The sequence below is a fragment of the Thunnus thynnus genome, chromosome 9 (genome assembly GCF_963924715.1).
Source record: "Thunnus thynnus chromosome 9, fThuThy2.1, whole genome shotgun sequence".
Lineage (NCBI taxonomy): Eukaryota > Metazoa > Chordata > Actinopteri > Scombriformes > Scombridae > Thunnus > Thunnus thynnus.
In genome coordinates this window covers 17657465-17681828 of record NC_089525.1, presented here as the reverse complement: position 1 = coordinate 17681828, position 24364 = coordinate 17657465, and the positions used below count along the sequence as shown (strand labels likewise).

Genomic DNA, 24364 nt, shown 5'->3' with positions numbered 1-24364 from the left:
AAAGTCTATGAAGTTAGACACATAATAACCACTAACAAACAGTAAAAATTACTGTAAAAGCCTTACAAATGAGAGAAAACTTGCAAGTCTGCAACTTAAACTCGGGATTTTAGAAGAACTGTCATGCATGACTTACTAATCAAGTGATAACAGTGACTGATCACGAGCAATCTGCTACTGATCGGGTGTATGCGGAGGCGGTGATGGTCACTGGTAGTGGTTTTGTGTGCCAAAAGTTTTGTCGCGTTGATGAGGAATGCTGTTGTTGTACTTCCCCAAGAAATGCTGCTTCCTCTCAGGCTATTGTTCTTGGGCAATCAATGAAATGACATCAGTGTGTGTATATGTGAGGGAGAGGAGAGGGAGCTGCAGGCGGAAACGAATGGGAGGAGAAAGGAGGAGGAGGGCGCAGGGACTTATTCCAGTACTGCACCAGCAGTTATTACAGATTCCCAGTCATATTCCTGCTCATACCGGTCAGCGTGTGTTTCATTAGGGTGGCTGTGTGAGTTCTCAGCTGACTACTGAATGACTGTGGGGCCCGCCCTGCAACTTGTGGCGAACACCTGTATGAGAGGAGGAATTCTGCGTGCGCCGCGTGTGTTTTTTTACGGTAAAGCCGCTTGTTGATCCCGCCCTCTCTTTGATAGAAAAACTCGGTGATGTCGCTTCGTCTTTAACGAGCTTGACCCAGAAGCCAGGGAAGGAGGGGGAAAAAAAGAGGGGAGAAAACACACTAAAAAACGGAATAGTCGGGGGCAGGCTTACCACGAACAGGTGAGTAAAATAAGACGTGTTAGCAGATGGTTAATATAGCGGAGGCCGTGTTTTTTAATGTCTACAGATAGTGGGTGCACTGCAGCGTTGGCAAGGAGTGGTCACATCATCGACAGATCACCAACACGACTCACCGAGCAGCTAACGAAGCTAAAGTTCACTCGGTGCTATGTTTTCTACCGTGCTCACTCTTGATAGCAAACACAAGAAAGCCTCGCACTCAACGCGATAATAGCGACAGATACCGTGAATATCGTGTAAATTAGCCCCGAAAAAGGCCGCTTTAACTTCAGCTCTTGCGGGCTAATCTGTGTTTGCTATGCTAAACACGCTAGCCTGGCTGTCGGCTATGTGTGTGTATGTGGGTTATTGTGATGCTAACGTAGCAAGACAGCCAAACCAGGTCACACGGGTGCAGAGTCGAGCTTTTTTTTCCCTCCTCACCAACTGTGGCTGATTTGATTTCCAACATTGTCATTTATCTGGGCAACGTTAGCACAACCACCGAGTAACTCAACGCTCAAATGCGTGTGTCTTTGTTTGAGAGACTCGTTTTTTTTATACCGGCGTCTCATTGTTGTTCAGCTGGCGGTTAGTTAATGCTGCCAGTTCTGGTCGGTGCTGCTGCCCTAGATTTTTTTCTTTCTCTCTCTTTTTTAGTAAATCAGTTCACGACAGTCTGTGCTATTTGGCCAGAACTGCGGAATGCTAGCTAACTGCTAGCGGCTCCGGATGGCTCACGGCTGGTAGGAAAAACGGGATTTGGATGAGTTCAACGGGGAAAATGACAACGTGACTACATACAGATACACCATATAGATACATAGTGAGTAGATGTGCACATCTTCTGTGCTTTAACATAGATATTTTATCATGTTGCCTCGTTTTTAACCGTCTTTCTATCAGGGAAAAAGTAGATTTCAGCACCTTAACGGTTCTCACTAAGGTGTAGTTCAAAGGTAATTGTAAACCTCTCAACTCTTTTTTTTTTCTTTTGTCAGTCCTGTTTTGTGTATTTGAGTTCGTTTTTTTTAGGGTGGTGGTCGTCCAGTTGTGGTGTGTTGTCACACATGCTGGGATTTGTTTTTTTTTTTAGGTCTGTTAGTTTGTGAACCTGTTGGGTGGGTCTTGTGTGAACATGTTTTGGTAGGGAAATACCTGGGTGTGGATAACTGTCAGCCTGAGAGACTGAACAGGTTAACTAGCCGCCCCCCTTGTAAACATTACTGTACAAATTTAAGGGAACTTTACTTGTTTATATCCATTTTATGCTAATTTGTACTTCTGCATCACTACATTTCAGAAGAAAACATTATGCTTTTTACTCCACTACACTTATTTACCACTGTATAGTTAGTTTTTTTTAGTTTTCTTAGTTAGATTTCTTTTTTAAAATGCAATATGCACTTTGAGCCGCATTGGTGTGTGAAAGGTGCCTTTATAAATAAAGTGTATTATTATTTAAAAAACATATGATACACTTATTTAATTCCCTAAAGTATCCTAAATTGGCTCGACATTGATGAACTACAGGATTAAAATGCTTTTATTGGTTAGTGATTTAAAAACAAACACATAATAATATAACACTCTCAAAGAAGCCAGTCTGCATAACAAGTACTTTTGATACTTATTTTACTGATAATACTTACGCACTTAAGTAACATTTCGAATTCATGACTTTTAATTGTAGTAAAGTATTTGTAGTCTACAGTATTTCTACTTTTACTTAAGCAAAGGATCTGAATACTTCCGCCACTGTGTTTGCACAGTATGTGTGTGTGGGTTATGTGTCTGTAGCTGATTTGACGTTGGCTCTGATGTGCTGCAGGTGCCACCACTAATAACACCATATGCCACCGAACACCCATTTATCAGCCTTTTCCCGACTGCTTCTTCGTCTCCGAGTCATTGTTTGACTGTTGATGCGTGCTCCCAACTCCGGCTGCAATTGTGTCTGCTCTCTTGAGGTGTGTGCAGGTTAATCCACAGCGACCTAATGTGTTTGTGTGCGTGCGTGTCTGTGTCTGTGCGTGCACTTTAACGTTGTGTGTGTGTGTATGTGTTAGGAGGTAAGTGGATTAGCGGGCTAAAGCTTCAATCCCATTACAAGCCACGCTCAGCTTAAACAAGCGGCCGGTGCCATCACACACATTTCAGCATCAGGTTACCTAGAGGTGCGTGAACAGATGTGCATTTTGACAGTGACTGTGTTGTTTCAGGGAGCTACTGATGGCAGGTGTAGGCACTTATTCCATGAAGCAGTGTTTCATTACGTGCACAAAGGCTGTATTGTTGGTTACACGTTCATATGATCACAGATGTCTTCTGACAGAGTTGAGTGAGTCATGCTGACTGACAGTCCGCTATCAGATGGAGCTGTGTGACTCGTGGTGTGTAAGGGCATGATCAGATGTTTGAGGAGTGTGTGTGTGTGTGTGTATCGTTGACCTTTTACATCCCTCTGCTTGACATTTTGAACTTTTGCTGCCATCATGTTGGGAAAACAGAGCATGACCCTTTACTCTGTGCTTACTCTGTCCTTACTGTAAATGTAGTGAATGAAGACATGAGATCAGCGTGCATGACAGTCCAAGATGTTTTTATCTTGTACCAGTTTGTTCTTTTTCTCAAGATTTGTGTTGTTGCTGTATTTCTTTCTTTCTGTTCCAGCCTTTGTCTTCTTAGAGAAAAAAACTAGGCCTGCGACAAACAATTATTTTCTTGATTAAATGGCAGAATAGAGTGAAAAATGCATAATCATAATTTCCCAGAGCACAAGGTGATGTCTTCACATTGCTGGTTTTGCCCATTTAAGAGACCAAAACACAAACATATTTATAATTTACGATCATACAAGACTAATAAACCACAAAATATTCACATTTGCGATGCAGGTGAATTGTTATCTAAATTGTTTGATTCATTTTCTGTCTATCAACTAATCTTTTCATACAAAAATCAACACACAAAGTGCTGATTCAGTTGTTAAACTATGGAAAGGCTGTCTTCCTTAAACAACCAAAAGATGAAAATGTGATGTTTCAGCCATAAGAGAAAATTACTTCCGAAAGATTATGAATGCAGAACCGAAAACAGTACACGGACAATAATATTAGCAAAAAAGGGAAGTGGTTTGTGGTCGCATGTTCAGCATATCGACCGTGGGGGATTTTCAATGCAGAACCACTTAAAGGAGGAATCCAGCCATCCATGGGTGGTTTATTAAAGTGTGCATCCTATATGCTCTCATGGTTTATGTGTATATGGAGTCCTGGTGAGGAGAATGGTTCTTGGCGAACCAATATAGCTCTTGCGTCCCTTTACTCATCTCTGATGTAGAATCCATAACATCCTGTTTCTCAGGAAGTGGGGAGAAGGGGAAAGGGAGGGGAGTGGTGATGGGACAGCACTGATTGTTTTCATTGTTCAACGAAACTCACCGCTGACTTCCAAGGCCAAAACTAACAGCTGTGAAAGGCGGAGGGGCAGAAGTCATGAGTGTTAATACGGCGACATTAGCTCGACCCCCCCCCCCCCCCCGGTCCTCTCTCCCAGACACACACACAAACACAGATGCACACAAATGTGGATGCGGACCTTTTGCACGCTTGACTGGATGTCCTCCTTGCTGTCCAACTTTTTTCACACTTGCGCTCGTGCTCTCAGTTGCAACAAACTTCTCATTGTTCCACCAACCTCCCGGACTGACAGCTGCAAATTCCCTCCTCTGGCTGCGGTTAAACCACACACACACATTCCCAAGTACACTTGCCAAGAAATATCACTCGCAGTTTATAATTCATCTTGCATGAATGACAGCTATGCTCATTACTGAAAAAAAGATAGCGCGTAGCATGTTAATGATAATTACTTGCTGTGTCTGAGACAAGATAAGGAGTGAGACAGTGTTTATATGAGGTATCAAATTATGGAAATATGCCAGATTAGTATAGATTTGATTAAATAGTTTCTGTTTCTTTATCTCTGGGTCATTGTGACGGGTAACTTTGCCTTGAAATGCTGCATCTCAGTGCAGTAAACACAAAGTCCTGCTAAGGTCTTTTTTTTTTTTTTTTTTTTTTTTTTTACAGTGCAGTGGATGAGTGGGTGGGCTGCTGTGCTGAATTGGCTGGAGACAATGTTAGGAATGCAAGATTAGCTTTTATCTTTTGTTCAGCTCTCCTTTCCTTATCTCTTCCCCCTTTTGCTTTGCTTTACCCTCTCGCTAACCTTCAGTCTTTTTCAATGCCTGTCTTTCTGCTCGTTTTATGTGCTTTCCGCTCTTACACTCTGCCCATCTCTGTCTGTCTGTCTGTAATAACAGGCCTGTCCTGGCTGTGACCATATATAGGCATGTGTGGTACAGGACAGCGGTTTTTGATTTGCTCAGGTGGGAGGTTATGGCTCTGGGCCGCCACAACCACTAAGCAAAGGGTTGTGTATGTGTATGACATCATGTCTTCCTGTCGGTCATTCCTATCCCACATGCAAATCCTGGTTTTGGTTTTAAAAATTCTTGCTAAGTGCACTTCAGCCACTCCCTGTTTTCTCATCAGGTCAACCGGCCATCCTACTTCCCTCCCCTTTTTCCCACACTGGGCACACCCCAAGCTGGAAGTTACGGGGGTGTGTGTGTGTTAATCATTCATTTGACACACATACAGGAACAGAAACGGCCATTGCACAGTCATTTTACCAGCTTAAGGGTGGCGTAATAGTTTTTCAAACTGTGATATCATCTTATCATGTCTTAATTTGCACAATCTGATGTAGGTGAAACTGTGAGTCAGTCGTCTACCTCTCGCCTGTTGGACTCATCGCACCTTTTGTTCATGTTTTTATTTGCACTTGTGAACCCTCTACCTGTTGTGCACATAAACACCTGCTGCTTGAAATGTAAATACAGGTTCCTGCTTTTTTTTCCCCCCCAAATCACTGCGGGTCCTGTTTCGAAACGTGTGTCTTTGCATGTTGGCTAGACAGACTGAGACATTGAGAAACTGAAATTGGTCAACCTTCCTCAAACTTGTCTAACTGGTCTTGCAGGTGTGTGTGTGTGTGTGTGTGTGTGTGTGTGTGTGTGTGTGTGTGTGTGTTGGGGGGAAAACAACAGAGTTTATTCACCTTTCAAGCCAGGCCTGACAGGGAGCCAGGCTGCTGCTGTATCCACTGATAAGGGGATCTGAGTCTCCACTTGTTTGGCTCTGATATAACAATGTCTTTTTACTCGGAGCACAGCCGAGATAACAAAGAGAGAGAGGGGGAGGGATAAAGTCGGCAGTTAAGTCGAGAGAACAGGAGTAGCGGACTGACAGTCGGGCCAGAGGTAGATGTAGACTGATTAGAGAAGAAGGTCTGGTAGAAAAAGAGGTTTTTGGAAGATGTTAGAGTTTCTAAAACTGTTTCTGTTTATGCTGACAGTCAATGTTCTCTGACCCAGAAAGAGCTGAGGTTGGTCGACTTCCCGCAGCTAGCTGCCGTCCGCAGGCCAAATGTTGAATAAATACAGGGTGTGTCTGAAGGCTGGTGCTACTGTATGTCTCTCTCTCTCTCTCTCTCTCTCTCTCTCCGTGTCTGTGTCTCGCTGTTTTTTGTGCACACAGAGCAAACACATCCTCGTTGACACACTTGCACGGTATTTTCACTATGTTGGTGTTTTTCAAACAGGGGTGCCTTCGCTAAAACATCTCTCCCTCTCTTTTTATTTTCTTCCCTCGATCTTTCACTCTCTCTCTCTCTTTCTGCAGTTCATTCCTCCCTGTCGATCCTCCTGTTTCTGGGCTCGGTGGTTCGGTGACCTTCTACCCATGAGCAACTAGAGCTCAACCTCTGACCTTGGCGTGATCTCTCACCTCTTCTAACAAACCACGCCCACAGGTGAAGGTGTGTATTTCAGATTTTCTGACTCTGATGTGAGGCTCTGCAGTGTGTCTCTGTTGTGCTTAAACCATAAAGAGAAGTGCGCAGTTCTCCCTGGACTGTATCGTGTTAAGCTTCATCCTAAAAGTACAAAAAGTGCTGCTCGTAATCTGAGACAGGCCTCTTCCTCAGTTTTCTATAGATACTGCATCTGTATTATCATAAATTGTGCTCCAGTCACAGAAAACGTGGATAGCTTAAATTTAGACCTACGCCAGGCTTCCAGACTTAACTCCTCATATTCCTCTAAATGGTGGAAAGAAAACAATGCTGTAGACTTTTTAAGAGAAGGTTTTTTAGTAGCGCTGCAGCAATGCGTCAGTGCTGTTTTGCAAAGTCTACACACACAGACACTGCAGAGGTTTTATCTGAAAACATCAGTCTCTGTCCATCGACCATATTTAAGAAAGTACTTTCTGTTGTGTTGTCTGAGAGGATCAGAAGCCCAGAGAACCCCACCATGCATACATCGAATGGTAATGAGTTTATTGAGCTGCATTTAGAGGATGGTCCTAAAGACAAATGTAATATTTCAATAAACATTTCCACATTATGTTGATCAATATGCTACAATATTTATGGTCAATGCAGTAAGCAGGGTTTTAAAGAGTCTCCCCTCCATCGTCCGTACTTCTGTCAGACCAGATAAATTTACAGCAGCATGCTAGTCAAGTGAATTATGCTTTAATGGCAATAATTGGTAGCTTTCATTCTGAGATGTTGTTTCATGTGTCACCAACCTGGAATAACTGTAGCTTATAGTTCACAGTGTAACACGACTCTTGTGATATACTGTTGGTTACAGTTATTTTCATTATTGATCTACAGATTGTTTTCTCAATTGATCGTTCTGTATAAAATAGGATGTGAAAATAATGAAAAATCCTCATTATAATAGCCCACAGTATGTTCAAATTGCTTTTTTTTTTTATTTTTTACATGGTCAACAGTCTATAACCCAAAGATGTTAAATTTACTAGTATATATGGCAAAGAAAAACATCAAATCCTCACATATGAGAAGCTGAAACCAACAAAAGTTTGCCATTTATGCTTGAAAAATGACTGAAATGATTAATTATCAAAATAGTTGTCTGTCATTTGACGAATTGTCTCAGCTCTAGTTTCATCAATGCTATGTGGACAGGTGTTGGTCAAAGTGGCATGAAATTTGAGTAAGACAGCCGCCTTTTTAAAGTCTGTGCGCCAGGAAATAACCTCATTGAATGAATCATTACGCCATGACAGGCTTTCAAAGGAATAGACGTACAAAAAACCCCCCAGTGTATCTGAAGAAGTGTTCATGTCTGAGTTTCAACCACAAATATGTCTTTACAGTGGTAGTAACTGCTATATATTCATTATTGAGGGCAAAGCCACTGTTATGTAATCCCTACAGTGCCCATAGCTTTCCAGGAAGGCTTTTTTCCAAGAAGGCGTCCGAGCTTCAGCCACCAAACAAAATCTGTCAGCAGACAAATCAGGCTTAAGCTTCCTACTTAATGTCAGACCCCAAAAAGCTGGCATCCTCCGGATCCTTTCTATACTTTGTTTGAAGAGTTGTGTCTGTGTTTTTGTTAGACAGCGCTGTAGTGTGTGTGTGTGTGTATGAGGCTGTATGGATGTGTGTAACGCCCCCCTCCCTTCCCCTCTCTCCCCTTGGGGCCGTGTAGTGTGTATGGAGCAGTGTGAGAGCGCAGCGGCTCTGCTGGAGTCGGTCAGGGAGCAGGAGGTGCAGTTTGAACAGCTGACCCGGGCGCTGGAGGAGGAGAGGAGGAGAGTGGGCCTCCCTGCCACCAGCCCCTCGGCGCTGGGTCGCCCCCTCCCTCACACACAGGTAAACGCTCCCCAACAAACCATAACATCCCCGTCCAAAGCGTCTCATAGCCCCCCCCCACCACCACCACCACCACCACCACCTTCCATCTTCATCTTCCTCAACACCACATAGCTAATACTCCTCCAAATATCCGGATCCCTGTGAATTCATGCATCATTTTCCTCCCTCTGGCATCCGCCCACCCATCAGTAAAACTTGTCTCTGCCTCCGTCCCGGCCTCCTCTCCACCAGCGCTCGGCCAGTTTGTGTGTGTGTGTGTGCGTCACCGTTAAACGTCTGTCTGCATTTATACTGTATCTCGCAAGTCTATCTGTCTTTTTCAGCCCTCATCTGTAAATATATGGGTCTGTGCCTGCACATAGTTTCAACACTTCTAACATGCCTGAGACGGTCATCATCACACACGTTCAGCATGCCTTCACTCACCGGATACATTTGACACACACACACACACACATATATATACACCTTTCATCAGTTCCCGCTGTGGAATCTCAGTTATTTCCCTCCTCTGCTTCAGCATGTCGTGTGATGGAATGGGGTCATCTGTCGTGCATGTGTCGCATATCCCAGCATCCAGTGTGTATAGTAATGAACAGGCTTCTTTTAATACATTGATTTTTGTCTCTTATTTTCATTTTAAGTCATTTACAAAACTCTTTAATTCATCATTTCCTGTTTAGTTCCTGTTAAGTTTTCCTCTGCATGAAAGTTTCTTTTATATATTGACCTGATGCATGATATTGCAAGCTCATTGATTCAATTATTTGATAAAATTACTTATTTTTTATGTTTCTACTCAGTCTTACAGCTTATGTGTTAGAGTTGAGCAACATAATGATATATTCCTTCAGACAGTATCTATTTTTCTACCATTAGAGGTTTTGACATACTGTTTATACTGTGATATCACTTTAATATGTGTGGTTTTATGAGACAGTTTTATTGGCAAATGAAAGACTTTCATAAGGCAAAATTTGATTCTCATATGATTATTTTTCATCATTCTACTGATGTACTTTGATCTGTGAGGTATTTAACTTGCTTCCTCAACTGAAAACATTCCCACCTGATTATTTTATGTATAAACCGTTAACTCAATTGATTTTCCTCCACATTTTTGTTGATATTGCAATAGTAAATAACCACCGTGACCGAGGATCTTTTACTATATCGCCCAGACCTTCTATCTCTCTGTGCCATGTTGCTGAATCTGTCTTTTTTTTTAATTTTTTTTTTTTTAAGTTGAACAGCTAAACTGCTCTGAGAGTTTTAAGACTTTAACTCTGCTGAGCTGTTTGGTTGGCTGGACACAGTTTTACTGTCTCCTTCTTGTTGTGTTTTTTAGTCTCACTTGACCATCAGGGAGAGTTAAACTTCGGTTAGGTGACTACAGCAGAGCCATTGTCGCTACGCTGTCAGATTACACCAAAGGTCAGACGGTGCATTCAGGGATTGCCAGTTTAAGCATCTTTTCCAGCTCTTGGCACTGTACACTGAGAGAACATAACAGTGTCAAATTTGTCCCTAAATATTTTTCTTGCTTAAAGGACTTGCTGACATTGATTAGATCTTCTGTTTTGACTTTGTGAATTCTTGGAAGTATTTGATTAGTGTGTTGTGGCTGGAGGATGAAGGCTAAGAAAGATTTTGGCCTTGTGCTGTGAGTGTTTTATTTCTAATAATGATAATAATAATAATAACTATGATGATGATAATTATAGCCTTTCATTCAGAGCACCTCTCCAAAAGTAGGACTCAATTGTGAGTAAATGGTGATTTATAGGAAGGACCAGCTGGAGAGGAAGTGTGCCCTTCTTGTTGTAAATCTAATCTGTACTTCCCATTGCTTTTTGATAACAGCCCTGCCTCCTTGTGGACATAACATGAAGTGCAGTCAGACCTGCTACTGCAACTGAAGCCATTTCACATGGCTTGTAACACTTTTTTTCACTTGTATTGGCACATAACTACTGAACTTATAGTAGCTATGGGTGGTGAAAAAGATTTCCAAAGTAGCCCAATTGTGTTATGTTCACGTCACTGAGCCTGAGACTACTGCTGATACAGAGTATGAGGTAGAAAGTGCCAAGCTTATACAGTGTGACAGTCACTGATGACGTAACAGATGAGAGGAGGAGGAAGGCGGGTGTGAGGATGACTGGCTACGTTCCAAAATGTCCTCCCTGGTGTCTGGCAGTGAATCACAGGCTATAAACATACAGGGACGGTTGGGTCAGCACAGAATGTGCTTCAGCAGCTGTAAAATCATCTGGGTGGTTGTAAGAAAGTAGACGGCAGTGACTGGAAATCCATGCTTTCAACCTCACCTGTATTACTGTCTGAGTAAAACTGTTGGTGGCATGATATAATTTATCATTTTTACACTGTGTATTTCACAGTCGTGTGTCTTTCTCTCTGCTATTACAGAACGGGCGTTTAGGGGATGCAGACATAGAACGACTGAAACTAACTGACTCATACATTAACGGCACACAGGTATGTGATTCTGGATATAATTTATCTAGTAAACCTGAGTTTAATTATTATTTGTTTCTGCAATAAGTATAGTATATTTAAACATGGGGTTTGTGCTACAGTACAGGATGGTTGACCCTGCACACGGCGCTCTAGATGAGAGCTACACACCGGAGGACGACTCCCAGGAAGTACACTCAGTCTTCTCTGAAGAAGGAACCACACGACGGTCAGACAATGGGGTAGGTGATAGGATACATGCTCCAAGATATCATCAGACCCTTAAAAATTCCTGCCAAGGCTTGGATAAGAATCATGGAGGCAACTATTTTTTACTACTTCTTATCAAGATAAAAACGAAAGAGAAAGCAAGACACAGAAGAGAAAGTAGTTTTTCAGTTGTACTGGGAAATTCAGGAAATTCCCTATGACTGTTTTATCAAAAACACATTTTGCTATACCGCCCCATCTCATTCTCCCTCAGATGAAGAAACCAATCTCACGCACAGTCCTGCCCTCCGACTCAATGTCCATCGACGGGGGCTTGTCAGTGTCGGGTATGGGTGGCTACAGCGCCACACTGGACCGTCCTTATAGGCAGGTTGGAGGAGGAGACTATCCCACCGCCACAGTGCCCAGGAACTACCACTACGGCCCTGTAATGGGTTATAATGACTACCAGACTCCACCATCTGAGGCGTACACCAGTCTGAGCAGGGGCTCACACATGGACGACCGCTACAGGTACAGAACCCTTACGAGATTGTTATATGTCCAGGATATATGGTGTCAGTTCATCCTAATGAACTACACAGTAATCATTTATCTTTACCAGTGTATAAAAAAGCCTTTTTATTATAAGTGTCACATTTATACCACTATGACACATAAACAAGAAGTAGGAATGTGTGTTGTACCCATGTCTGAACTATTAAAACCTGAATGTCAGCTGTGACAGATTATTCCCTGGTTGTCACTGTTAACACAGACCTGGATCTATAACTAATTTACACATTCGTATCACTACTTAACCCCAGAATGACTCAAGACCTAAAATAAACCTTGTATATTTGCGAAACAGAATTGTACAATTGTTTTTCAGTTCCCCAATATTGGCCACTACAATATTTACTCAGTGGTTAAACCACATGATTTCCCTCCTTTTGTTTTCACTTTATGGAAAGTTAATCTTTGTGCTCTAATCATCAAGTAAGTCTGAGACTGACGAGAGCAGAATTTCTGGTCGAGAGGGCCAGAAGTCAACACCATATTAACTGTACACTAAGCTATACTTACTGTAGACTATTTCTAGAACTTTTTACCCCATTCAACCAACACTTGAACTCTGGTCAGAAGCAGGATTCACCCACTATCACATCTTTCTTCAGGCCGGTCGATGGCTACAGGACTCTGGATTCTGGCTACCGGGCCCCAAGCCGTCAGCAGCTGGACCCCTATGCAGCACAGCCCCAGGTGGGCCGGGGAATGAGGGCCATGGGCTCAGCCATGGAGATGCGGTATGGCCACGGCCACTACGGGCTTGAGGATGACCAGAGGAGTGTGGGATATGATGACTACGGCATGGGGCCTCCACCCATGCACCCTGGAGGTTATGGCACTATGCCACGCCTTGGACCTGGCCCCGGTGGTACTATGGACAGACGAAGACTCAGGTAAAACATTAAGCGGATTGTGTAATATTGAACATCTTAGTTGTGATGCACCTAACAAATATTTCTCTATTCATCTCCTTGTGCCACATGCAGGAGCTGTGAGGATACTTTGGACGGTGATATGGGAGGAGGTGATCCGTATCCCTGGGGCGTTCCCATGACGATGGAGAGGGGGAGTATGGCTTCACTGGACAGCACGCTGAGGAAGGGTCCTCCTACTTCATGGAGACAGCCAGAGCTGCCGGAGGTGATCGCCATGTTGAACTACCGTCTGGACCCTGTCAAGACCAACGCCGCTGCCTTCCTCCAGCATCTCACATTCAAAAATGACAAGGTGAGCGAGCCAACGGTCACATTTTTAAATTAAGTGTAACAGCACAGTTGTTTATCTTTTTGTATTTTGTCTATTTGGCAAATCCTTGATATTTTTTTATTTTTTTTTATGTACGTTTGTCCAGGTTAAGTCAGAGGTGCGTCGCCTGAAGGGAATCCCAGCCTTGGTGTCACTGTTGGACCACCCCAGCAAGGATGTGCACCACTCAGCCTGCGGAGCGCTAAAGAACATTTCATATGGACGAGACCAAGACAACAAGATCGCCATCAAGAACTGCGATGGAGTGCCAGCTCTGGTCAGGTTACTGAGGAAAACCCACGACCAGGACCTCACTGACACTATCACAGGTATCACTATTGTTTGTTACCGGTTGTAGTCTTTTGATTTCACGTCAAATTAAATACCATTAAATACCAGAATATACAAAAGAGGGGAATAATTGAGAAACTAGTTAGACCTTTGGACATTCCTCGGTTATATTTTATTATTTTAAGGGCCAAACTATATGCCGTTTTACTGATAGTGACGACATTTAATCTGTCATCCCAGGAACCTTGTGGAACCTCTCATCCCACGACTCTGTAAAGATGGAGATCGTGGACCACGCCCTGCACGCCCTAGCTGACGAGGTGATAGTGCCCCACTCGGGCTGGGAGCGAGGGAGCAACGGAGGAGAGGAGAGCTGCAAACCACGCCATCTGGAGTGGGAGACCGCCTTGACCAACACTGCTGGCTGCCTTAGGTACAAGAGTGATCAACGAATGGAAAGCACAGTCTGAGAAGAGGACGGAGAGATTTATTTTGAGAAGAACATGAAATTATACCTTTTTTTTTTTTTTAATTTTTGCTCTCTTCAACAGGAATGTGAGTTCAGAACGCAGCGAGGCCAGGCGAAAGCTGAGGGAGTGCACAGGATTGGTGGATTCACTCATGTATGTCGTCCAATCACAGATCAACCGCAAAGATGTGGATAATAAGGTAATTGTTCACCGTTCAAAGCTACTTTTACTGGATTACTATATTTGGTCTTTTTTTAATCATGAGACCAAACATTTCTAACTCCACCTTTTGATCATCTCGTCCCTTCCTGCAGTTGGTGGAGAACTGCGTCTGCCTCTTGAGGAATTTGTCCTATCAGGTTCACCGTGAGGTCCCCAGCTGTGAGCGCTACGCAGAGGCCGCGCCCCTCAACCAGGGACCCGCACCTGGCGCCAACAAAGGTGGCTGCTTTGGCTCTCGAAAGGGCAAAGGTCAGTGTCAGACGGCTTTTACTGGTTCAAGTTGCACAGTGTCTGAGAGATTTTGCTGCTGGGTTTGAGCTTGTTGGTGGCGGAAGCACCTGTTGCTGTTTTTCACACTCGACCACTGTTTCCTTCCTTTTCCTCTTCTCTCTCTCCTTCGTCCTTCCTCTTTCCTTTCTCCTTTCTTTCTTCACTCTCCTTCCCTTCCTCCTGTGTCTCTTCTGTATTTAGATGAGTGGTTTTCCAAAGGTAAGATTGTCCTCTTGGTGAAACTATTCACCACTTATCAGCCATCTTACTAACGCAGAATGTTGTTCACTAAAGAAATGAGAATGTCTAATAATGTCGAATTCACATCCAGTTCATGGGCATGATCACCTGACGTCACACAGACGACATTGCATGGTCACAGTGCTTGTTCCACCGGTTGCATGGTCGCATTTTACACGTGAATGCTCATCTCAACCCACTTCACTCACTACTTTCTTAGTTCTTCAGCTCAATCTTACCTCTTCGTTTTATTCCTTTTCTGTCTGTAGGAAAGAAGGATGGAGACGATGGAAGTGGAGACCAAGTTGACATTCCAAAGAGGACAACACCTGCCAAAGGTGTGTGGGGTTTTTCCTTTTTCCTCTGAGTCATTTATTATTTAACGGTCTGTCAGGTTGCAGGCTTATCTGATCCCCTCATGTCTTGTTTAGTTCTGTGTGCTGCTGTCAGTCTTTGTGTGAAATTGCTAAATGAAACCTGCTGCTTTCCCGTACAAAGATTAAATCTGATTCCAGATTAAGTGGGTTTCTTTATGTTTTAAGATATTGTTTCCATCACACTACACTGGTATTCAAGTGTTACTTTGACTGTGTTACTTGCTTTTAGTCATATTTAATAAACTTTCAGGACGGTCAACGCTGAAAATTCAGCTATTAGTGATTTATGATAAAGACTTGATCTGTGTGCAGTGTAGTTTAATGTCTGCCAAACTCTGTAAATCTAAATTGACACCCTCTCTTTCTGCTGACCTCAGGTTATGAGCTGTTGTTCCAGCCGGAGGTGGTTCGTGTTTACACATCACTGCTCAGAGAGAGCAAGAATCCCTCAGTCCTGGAGGCTGCTGCCGGTGCCATCCAGAACCTGTGTGCAGGCCGGTGGACGGTTAGTACTACCGCTTAACTAACGTTATCTGTGCTGTAAAAAAACAAACAAAAAAAACAAAATATAATTTATAGTAGTAATGTTCTCAAGAGAAGTCACAGTCTTAAATCAAATCTGAATGACCTTCAGCTGTTTGGCTCTGTTAAAAAGTTAAAGTCAGCTGTGTTGTTTTTCTTACTGGAGTGAAACCTTTGATGTAAAATAATATTCATCACTCCCTCTCGGTGTGCTTGTTCTCCAGTATGGTCGGTATATTCGGGCCACGGTTCGTCTGGAGAAGGGTCTTCCCATGATGGCAGAGCTACTGGCTCATGGCAATGACCGTGTGGTTCGGGCGATGTCCGGAGCCTTGAGGAACCTTGCCATCGACAACCGTAACTGTGAACTGCTCGGTACGATTGTTGGATTGTACAAAACTCTCACGTATTATATCAAAGACTATGCCTTTTTAATTTTTGAGTTTGCTGGATGATCATGAAGTTTATTATGCTTCCTAGTCTTTGCATGTTTGTGAAAATCTGGATTTTATTATACCCAAACTGTGTTTCTTCTGCAGGTTTGCATGCAGTGCCTCATCTTGTGGCCAACCTCCCTGGAGGCCAGAGCCAGTCTGGGCGCACTCTATCAGAGGAGACGGTCGTGTCTGTACTGAGCACGCTCGCCGAGGTGCTAGGCAACAGTCTGGAGGCAGCAAAGACCCTTCGAGCCTCGCAGGGCATTGAGAGGCTGGTGCTTATCAATAAGGACGGGTAAGCTAAGAATACAGAGGGGAAACATGGTGCTTCCAGTATGTTTTCTTGCTGCTCTCATGATTCACAGCTATGAATGCAGCTTGTTGCTCACTAAAAAACAAGCTTAATTTATTAATCACACAGTGCTTAAGTTAATTAGCTCTTATATATTGAGACATTAAGTGTCTGACTGTTTTTTTGCTACTGAACTGACTAACATGAACATCACTCTTTGCGCTCTACAGCAAGCGCTCCGATCGTGAGGTGCGGGGGGCCGGTCAGGTGCTGCAGCTCGTCTGGGCCCACAAGGAGCTACGTCGGCCTCTTGAGAAAGATGGCTGGAAGAAGACGGACTTCATGGTCAACCTCAACCCCACCACCAGCACCACCAACGGCCCGAGCACCCGAGCCAACGGCACCTATGAAGACAGCACCATGCCGCTGCTGGACAGAGGTTTGTGTGAGAAATGACTACAGACGGGATCATTTACAGAAGGAAAAGACATGATAAAAGCTGATTTTTGGTTTTGTTTGACTCTGTTTTGCTTTATTTTAGGGGAAAAGAGGGACATGATCCCACTAAATGACCTTGGCCCTGGTTAGTACATTTAACATCACTGCTTTTTTTTTTTTTTTTTTATCAAGACAAACTTATGGAAAATGTGTTTTTAAGATGACATCTGGGGTAACTTTTCTCATTCTTGTCATCTTTTCTCAGAGGCCTACTCTACACTGGACCAGAGGGAGAGGAGACACACTCTGGATGAGACCACAGACACTTTACCGGTACTTTTTAACAAGCTTACACTCATTCACTCATTGCTTATTTAACTACACTAACCCCTGACCGCCTGCACCGCTGGAAAGAATTCCTGACTTTAACCTGTTTCCATTTGCAGCCTTTTAAAACCTCACAATTACTGACATTTTTCTTCTCTCAACACTCACTACCTCTTTCCCTCTTCTCTCTCTTCTTCTGTTTCTCTGGTTGTCTCTCAGCGAGGGGTGTATGGGGGCAGAAAGGGCTCCCTGCCCCTGTTGGACTCCTACGATGGTTAGCCCTCCCCCTCCCCTCTACCCCCCTCTGCATGTAACAGCATGGTATGTCCAACTCACCTCTCGTCCTGCATGGACTCTGAGCTCTGGTCCTTTGTCTTCTTACAACTTCAAACCCTCAGGGAAACCTGGTCTTTGTCTACGTTGTGTACAGAGAGACTGGTTGAGGTCTGCTGTACTGATATTTAACTATATGATACCCTGATGTGACGTGTAAACGCTGGTATAGTATGCTGCAAGGTGCTCCTTGTGCATTGTGTCAGTGTGTCAGAGTAGACATGAACCCAGGCTGATAATAAAGATTAATAACCTTTGTTTGTGCAGTAGTGTTGTCACAATACCAGAATCAGACTTTGATATCAAAGCTGGAGTGATTATTCATATTATCGATGATTATTTTCTCAATTAATCGTTTTTTGTGTGTGTGGTCTTTAAAATCTCAGCAAATTGTGAAAAATATCCATCACAAGTTTCCAGAGCCCACAGTTACTTTTCAGAATGTCTTGTTTTGTCCGACTAACAGTCCAAAATCTAAAAAGTATAATTTTATTATCATAGAGTATGAAAACCGTACTTGGTAAGCAAGCATCAGTGAATTTTTACCATTTACTATTACAAAAAATATATATATATCGGAATTGTTGCCCATTACTTTTCTGTCGATCAACTAATCGATTACTTGTTGCTGCTCTAAAAAATATCATGACTACTGTAACATGGCATCAAAGAAAAAAGTAATTTAATATCACAAAATGAATCCCTTAAGCTTTGTAACTTTTGCACAGGGCTTTTTGACATGATGTTCAGTGCGTATTTTCTGTTTTTTGAGGGGGGTTTTTGTGGTCAGCTGCTGTTTACCGTTAAATGTTGTTAAATGACTAAAATCCAGGATCAAACGTTAGTCTGCTCCTGTCTGTGCTTTTAAACCTGCAGTCTTTGTGCTCTCTAGTGGCTGAACAGGATATTACAACAACATACACACCAGAATATCAACAGATCTAATTTATTTGATTCTTTGTGCGTTCAGTATTAGACGACTTATTGCCTGCTATTGATTATCTTCATATCAGGTTTAGAGTTTGGGGATTAAACAAGAAAAAGCAAATTAATGACACGAATGGTTGTCATTATTTTACAAACTTATTTATCAGCAGTATTGGGGAATTTACTCTAATCCATTGCTGTTTTCTTGTTGAATGCAGTTACTACAAATCATTACTTTCTAGATATTATCTAGTCACTGTTACCTTCTTATCTTTTAGATGATGTGTGTAAAAACCTTCAGTTGACTCTCTCCTCCTCACAGCTAATTTTATCTGCGTTACTCCTCCACTCCAGATAGAACATTTAGCAGGAGTTGTTTTTACCTTTTTAATCTGTAGAAGGAAAAGATTTGATGTGGTTTTGGTTTTTGATCAGGTCTGCTGCTGTGGTCTGGTGATTCTGACCTGAACACAACTTGCTTTTTACTCTGATCTTTTTTTATCTCCACATGCTGTAAATTCACAGAGAGTATCTGTGTTTTATAAAAGCTCTTTGTACTTCATCTGCCAACCTACACTTTATTCAACTTGTTCCCTCCTACACATGTTCTGATGGCAGAAGGCACAAAATACTTTGTTAAAAGACGACAATACAGTTCAGTACTTACTCTGATCTATATTAAATGTAATTTTATATTTAAATATTATAGGAGAGTTGGTTATTGTGACAGCACTACTGTTCATTGTGCCATACTTATACCGCAGAGTGAGTCTTTGTGTTGCCTCCGTGTTTATCGTGTAAATTACCCACATTTTATGTTTTCTACTTTTTATTCCGACTAATTAATCAACGTGTCGTTCTCTGTGCTTCCAGAAAAACTGATAGTGTGCATCACCCAGACTGGGCCGTCCCTGCCCTACCACTGCTACTGAGGAGAGAAGATCCAGATGCACGGACTCTCTCCCTCCTCCTCCTCCTCCTCCTCCTCCTCCTCCTCCTCCTCCTCCTCCTCCCCCTTCTCCCTTCTTCTATTTTTCTCTCTCTACCACCAGACAGATGGGACTAGGAAGATGAGGGTTGGCATCCAAAGAAAGTGGTTGTGTGTTGCAGGCAAAAAAAGCGAGGTGCAACACACGCGTGCAGATTACATTACACACCTACTTTTTACAAATTCATTGTAGCAACAGAAATATATTCCGTTTGTTTTTAAATTATAATTATTCTGTAAAGGCAATCACTTTTGTTGACAATCATTTAATTCTGATGTTGTCATCCTGCTTGTTTTGTTTTTTTTTTTAAATTTTTCCCTGCTATTGTCATCTTTTTTGGTAAATTTTGTCTTGGTCGACACTTTGCTGCCAACACCCGCATCCTGAATTTGTACGTAGACTTCTATGTAGGGTATATACTGTATATATAAAAAGAAAAATGGGATGACTGCATTAGTTTTGGCTCATTAATTTAAATCGTCCCTGTACTGGGATTGTTGGGAGGTTTTGGACGTACCGGCGGGACGCGGCCGCCCTGTAGATTGAGAATGTTGTTTATATAGGATTTATTTTCCTGTCTAGAATTATTTTCTCTCGGTTGGGATGGGCACAGAAGAAGACAAGAAAGGGCAGGTGTGTGTATATTTGTCATACAGTAAACCTGTGGCCGTGAGTGTGTGTGTGTGGAAAATGAATATGGACCTTTTTGAATGTGTGTGTGTGTGTGTGTGCACGGACCAGACCCATAAGACCACATGTTGTTCATTTCATCCATTCATATTGTCTGTTTTTTAATCTTGCGCTCCCACTCCAGTGACAATATTTTTTTTTTTTTTTAAATGTTAGTTTTTTTGTACCAGCTGCCTCTTTTTGTGATTTAAAACCTTAATTTCCAACTCTTTTTTTTTTTTTTTTTTTCTCCCCATATGAAAGAAATGAGTTTATGCTGCTGTGTTTTAACTTTCCTGTCTGGATTCAGCTGACCAGACCAGTATAACAAACTTGGTAGTAGAAAGTGAAGCTGGGAACATACACTACAAAAACCACTAACACATTTTGTCTTATGGCGGCTTAAAGTGATAAAATCCCTGACTCTACTGTTAAAGATTCACACTATAGATGCAACCTGCTTGAAAAACACTTCAGAGAGACTGTGGAATAATCATCTCCTCTTCAATTCCCATTTATCAAAGAAAAAAATCACTACTTGCTGTGTTTTTTTGCAATGTAGCCACTCATGTATGCACATTGATGTGTGTTTTGTGCTGTTTTTTACAAAAGAAAAACACAAATTTGGGAGACTTCTTCACTCAGAGGAGACTCGAGTTTGGACAGATTGGGAGAGATACGTTTAATTTGAGAGGCAGACAAAAAGCACATTTTGATCAATGATCCGTTTTGTCTTTTTTTTTTTTTTTCTTCCTATTTCACTTTGTCTGGTTTTGTTTGTATTTTATTTCGGGGGTTTGTATGTGTGGGAGTGGTGGTTGAGAGCATTATGCAATTTGTTCCACTTTTTAGTCCCTGTTTTACCGCTGAGTTGTTTTTATGGCAAAAGAGACCAATCATCTTTGTGTCGTTTTTGTTTTTTTGTTTTTTTTTTTCTACTCTCCACATACATAGTATATTTGTAATGTTGCCTATCCATGTAAAATTATGTAACATTCATACCTGCCTTGGCTCTGAGAAGTTGCTTTTTTCAGTAAAGTATGTAACTGGTAATACTGTTGTTTTTTATAAATAAAGATCTTTTCTTAGACAAGATTAAGTGACATGTGATTGATGTGGTGTGGTGTGGTGAGGTGAGGAACAACTGCTGTATCGTGTAGATAAACATGTCTAATTAAAGGGCGACGCTCTGTCCGCCTGAGTAATGTCATCCCCTCGTTCTCGTTAAGGCAAATGGCATACACTCAAATTTGACACTATGTCAGATATTCGCTCCCCAACAGCGCGCTCTATTAGGCCTGTTTATTCGGATGCACTGATTATCGACGCTTTTTATCCGTGAAGTCACTTGTGTCACCAGACCTTTTTCAACTCCCTGCAAACACATTCATGCCCCAACATAAGAGCTCAAACTGTGCTCAGGTCGTGTGTCTGTGCCTGCATAAACACAAAGTGCTCCGCAGCACAGTTAAACACTGTTAAGTGTTGACATTCTCAGCTTTGCTGTGGTCTCAGGTTTCCTGCTGAGCCGTCATGTACGTGTGTGTGAGGGTGTGTGTTTGTCAGGCTCTAGACATGAAGAAGGAACGCACGAGGGTTGTTTGAGGACACGAAAGCGTCTCCAGTATGCCTGAAATGTGTCCAACACAGATTGAAAAGCAGCTGCTGGATCACGAGGGCGTTAAGTGCACATCAGAGTGTGAAAGTTTGATATTAGTCAGGTCATGATGTGTAGTATGTGTCAGCCTGTGACCCAAACAGTCACAATTTCTCACAGTACCTTTAAATGTTGACTTGAAATGTGATTGTAGATGTTATAGATGAAGACACTTCTGGGAACTGAAAAATACAAGTTCCCACTAATACTTTATGTGTAATATGCAGGCAGGGATGTAGCTCAAACTGAGGAGGTCATGTCCTCTATTTTTTTTTTTTTTTTTTTTTCCTCTGAGGATTTGGGGGATTGTAGCAACATGAGGGGAGTTTATATTCTACAATTTAAAAACTTACACATGGTGGGTATTTCACAAGAAGTGTATTTAGATATACTTGATATACATAAAGTTGACTAGGCCTTTTTTTCAATTATAGATTAATTGTTTGGTCTAAAAACTTCAGAAAATAATGAAAAATGTCTGTCAAAAACTCCAAATTATGAGACAAGGTAAAGCAGCTAATCCTCACATTAGAGAAGCTGGAACCATCAAATGTTTGACATTTCTGCTTGAAAAACTATTAATTATCAAAATAGTTGCTGATAAAACGTCTGTTGATTGATTAATTGACTAACCCTTGCAGCTCTAGTATGGATATTGATGCCAATCAAATAACTTACTTCGGGGAATATACTACATATATGGTTTGACCCCTTTTTTCATTTAACATATACAATCACTGGCCACTTTATTAGGAACACCTGTTTAATCTAATGCAATATAATACAACAGTTCTGCCATAAATTCTACTTTTACAAAGCTTCTACATTTTCAGTTTTTGTTAACATTGTCAGAAAGGTGATAATTCTACTTTGTTTATTATTGAGGTCATACTGGGTGGTGGTGTACTGGGGTGCATTATATTGAATGGTGTTCCTAATATTTTGCCCCCTTCGTGTATGTTAATGGAGTGGACAAAATATTAGGAACACCATTCAGTGTAATGCTTCATAAAAGTAGAACTTATGGCAGAGCTGTTGTCTTGGATCACATTAGATTGCGTAGGTGTTCCTACTATAGTGGCCGATGAGTGTTTATCAAAGTTCTCAATGCATCAGTGTCAAATAAAAAAAAGTTTTGTCTACATAAATAAAAGTAAAAAATTAGAAAATTGATTTAAATCAAGAAATATATGATAAAAAAAATATCAGCAAACAAGACTACAAATCTGACAAAGCATTAAAACTTTTGATACTTGAGACGTTTTGATATTATCTTTGTATCAGTATTGAGTATTTCTCCATAAGAATGAGTCATTTTTAATAAGACTTTGAAACTGCACTTAAAGCTTTATGTTGGGATATACAAATTACTGAAAGGACTTACTTACAGGACTTGGACTCACGGACTGGGGGGACATGGACTCATGGCCTCAGTGTTTTTGAAACTGCCTACGGCCCTGCTCAAATGCATGAGACACGTGCTCTTGTAGCAGCCACAGTGTAGTTTTATCAGAGCTACAATAAATTAAACATAAATGGTTTTGTCCTCTAGCTGCTACAATCTGATTGACAAGTGTGTGTGTCTCTTTTAGTCACTGAGTGTGTTTGATGTCTGTAACCTGTACAGCTGGTACACACGCCCCATTCCTTGAACTTGAGACCACCAAACGCAGCAGAGTCTCCCTCCCTTCCTCCCTCCCTCCCTCCCTGTGTCCTGTCACTTGGTGTCATATCTATTTAGGGATCACCCGCTGTTCTTCATTTCCTCTCTATCTCTCTCTTAAAGCTCATACGGGAGCAGCGACATTTAAATCCAACACATGAGACTCATGGGGGGAGGAAACTGCCGGCAGGATAAGACAGAAGTTATATAGAACGTGCAGAGAGGAATGATTGTCAGGAGGATTTGAGCCCTGCGGGATCTATCGTAGCGTGCCAGAGGGACACCGCTTGCCCAGGTACCATGCATGATAAGTTTGAGAAACCGCACCACTGGGATTGTCTCTATGGCCTGTTTTCTTCCTCATGGTCCTTGATTTTTGGAGGAAAGTGAGCACTAACAGAGCAGTTAAAGAGTAAAGAAGACACCCAGGTACTGTCCTGTCTTGCCGTCTGTATCATGGCTGCAAACTCGGATGACGAATCTCCTGATAGCACTCCGGCGCCAGACTCTTCCCGCCACACCTCCCACATAGGGAACCAGGATGGGCTCAGCGGCCTGGGCTACGGGTTCAGGGTGGCCTGGCAACACCTGAGGCCCTTCACCCCCTTCTTCCTCATCAGCTCAATGGTTGTGGCCCTCATCTACCTGATGCAGGCCATCGTTTATGGGGGGCCCTTCAAAGACCCGCTGTTCTTTGTCAAGTTCTACGAGCGCTGGCCCAAGCCCACTCCGGACCAGCAGGACTCTCCGTCCCCTACCGAGTTTTTCAGCCCGGTCCCCTCCTCGTCCTTCGAGCAAGTCCTCGATAAACTGCTCAGACACAACGAGACAACGTGAACGGGTTGATTCTGTTTCAGATAGGAAATGACTGACAGACTTTTTCTTTTTCCTTGTGGATATGAGCAACCGGCGCCGCTGCAGTTGTCAGTGCTATTAAAAGAGAAACAGACTCATACTTGACTGAAAATGTGAGTCATTGTGGCATATGTCCCTCCCTATGATACAGTCTGGGAAACAGTCTGGAACTAAGGCTATGACAACACTCATTTATTGATATAGTTTGTAAAATGCCTTTTAGGAGACATTTATCTATGTAATTTGCTTTTTGTAAATCATTAACATTGATGTGTCTGGCATTAATAATAAAGCACCAATGATATTATATGTTTGACTTGTATTTCTATGACAGTGATGTTTAC

At 42.2% G+C, this 24364-nt stretch overlaps 1 protein-coding gene across 7 annotated transcripts; it reads left to right on the top strand.

Annotated features, from left to right (window-relative positions):
- Nucleotides 1–619: 619 nt before the first annotated feature.
- Nucleotides 620–24324, top strand: LOC137189459 (catenin delta-1-like). 7 transcript variants are annotated; one of them, XM_067599342.1, is made up of 22 exons: nt 620–777; nt 6528–6663; nt 8372–8535; nt 10969–11037; nt 11139–11258; nt 11501–11760; nt 12405–12689; nt 12783–13023; nt 13148–13370; nt 13573–13765; nt 13884–14001; nt 14117–14273; nt 14496–14513; nt 14804–14872; nt 15289–15416; nt 15658–15808; nt 15973–16165; nt 16393–16601; nt 16704–16745; nt 16866–16933; nt 17147–17248; nt 19061–24324. In XM_067599342.1, the coding sequence occupies exons 3-21, from the start codon at nt 8377–8379 to the stop codon at nt 17204–17206; spliced, it is 2763 nt and encodes a 920-aa protein (XP_067455443.1). In that variant the 5' UTR covers nt 620–777; nt 6528–6663; nt 8372–8376; the 3' UTR covers nt 17207–17248; nt 19061–24324. The 7 variants fall into 7 exon arrangements, with proteins under 7 accessions (XP_067455443.1, XP_067455447.1, XP_067455445.1 ...); XM_067599343.1 differs by lacking the exon at nt 620–777 and adding an exon at nt 934–1603; XM_067599346.1 differs by lacking the exon at nt 8372–8535.
- Nucleotides 24325–24364: the final 40 nt, after the last annotated feature.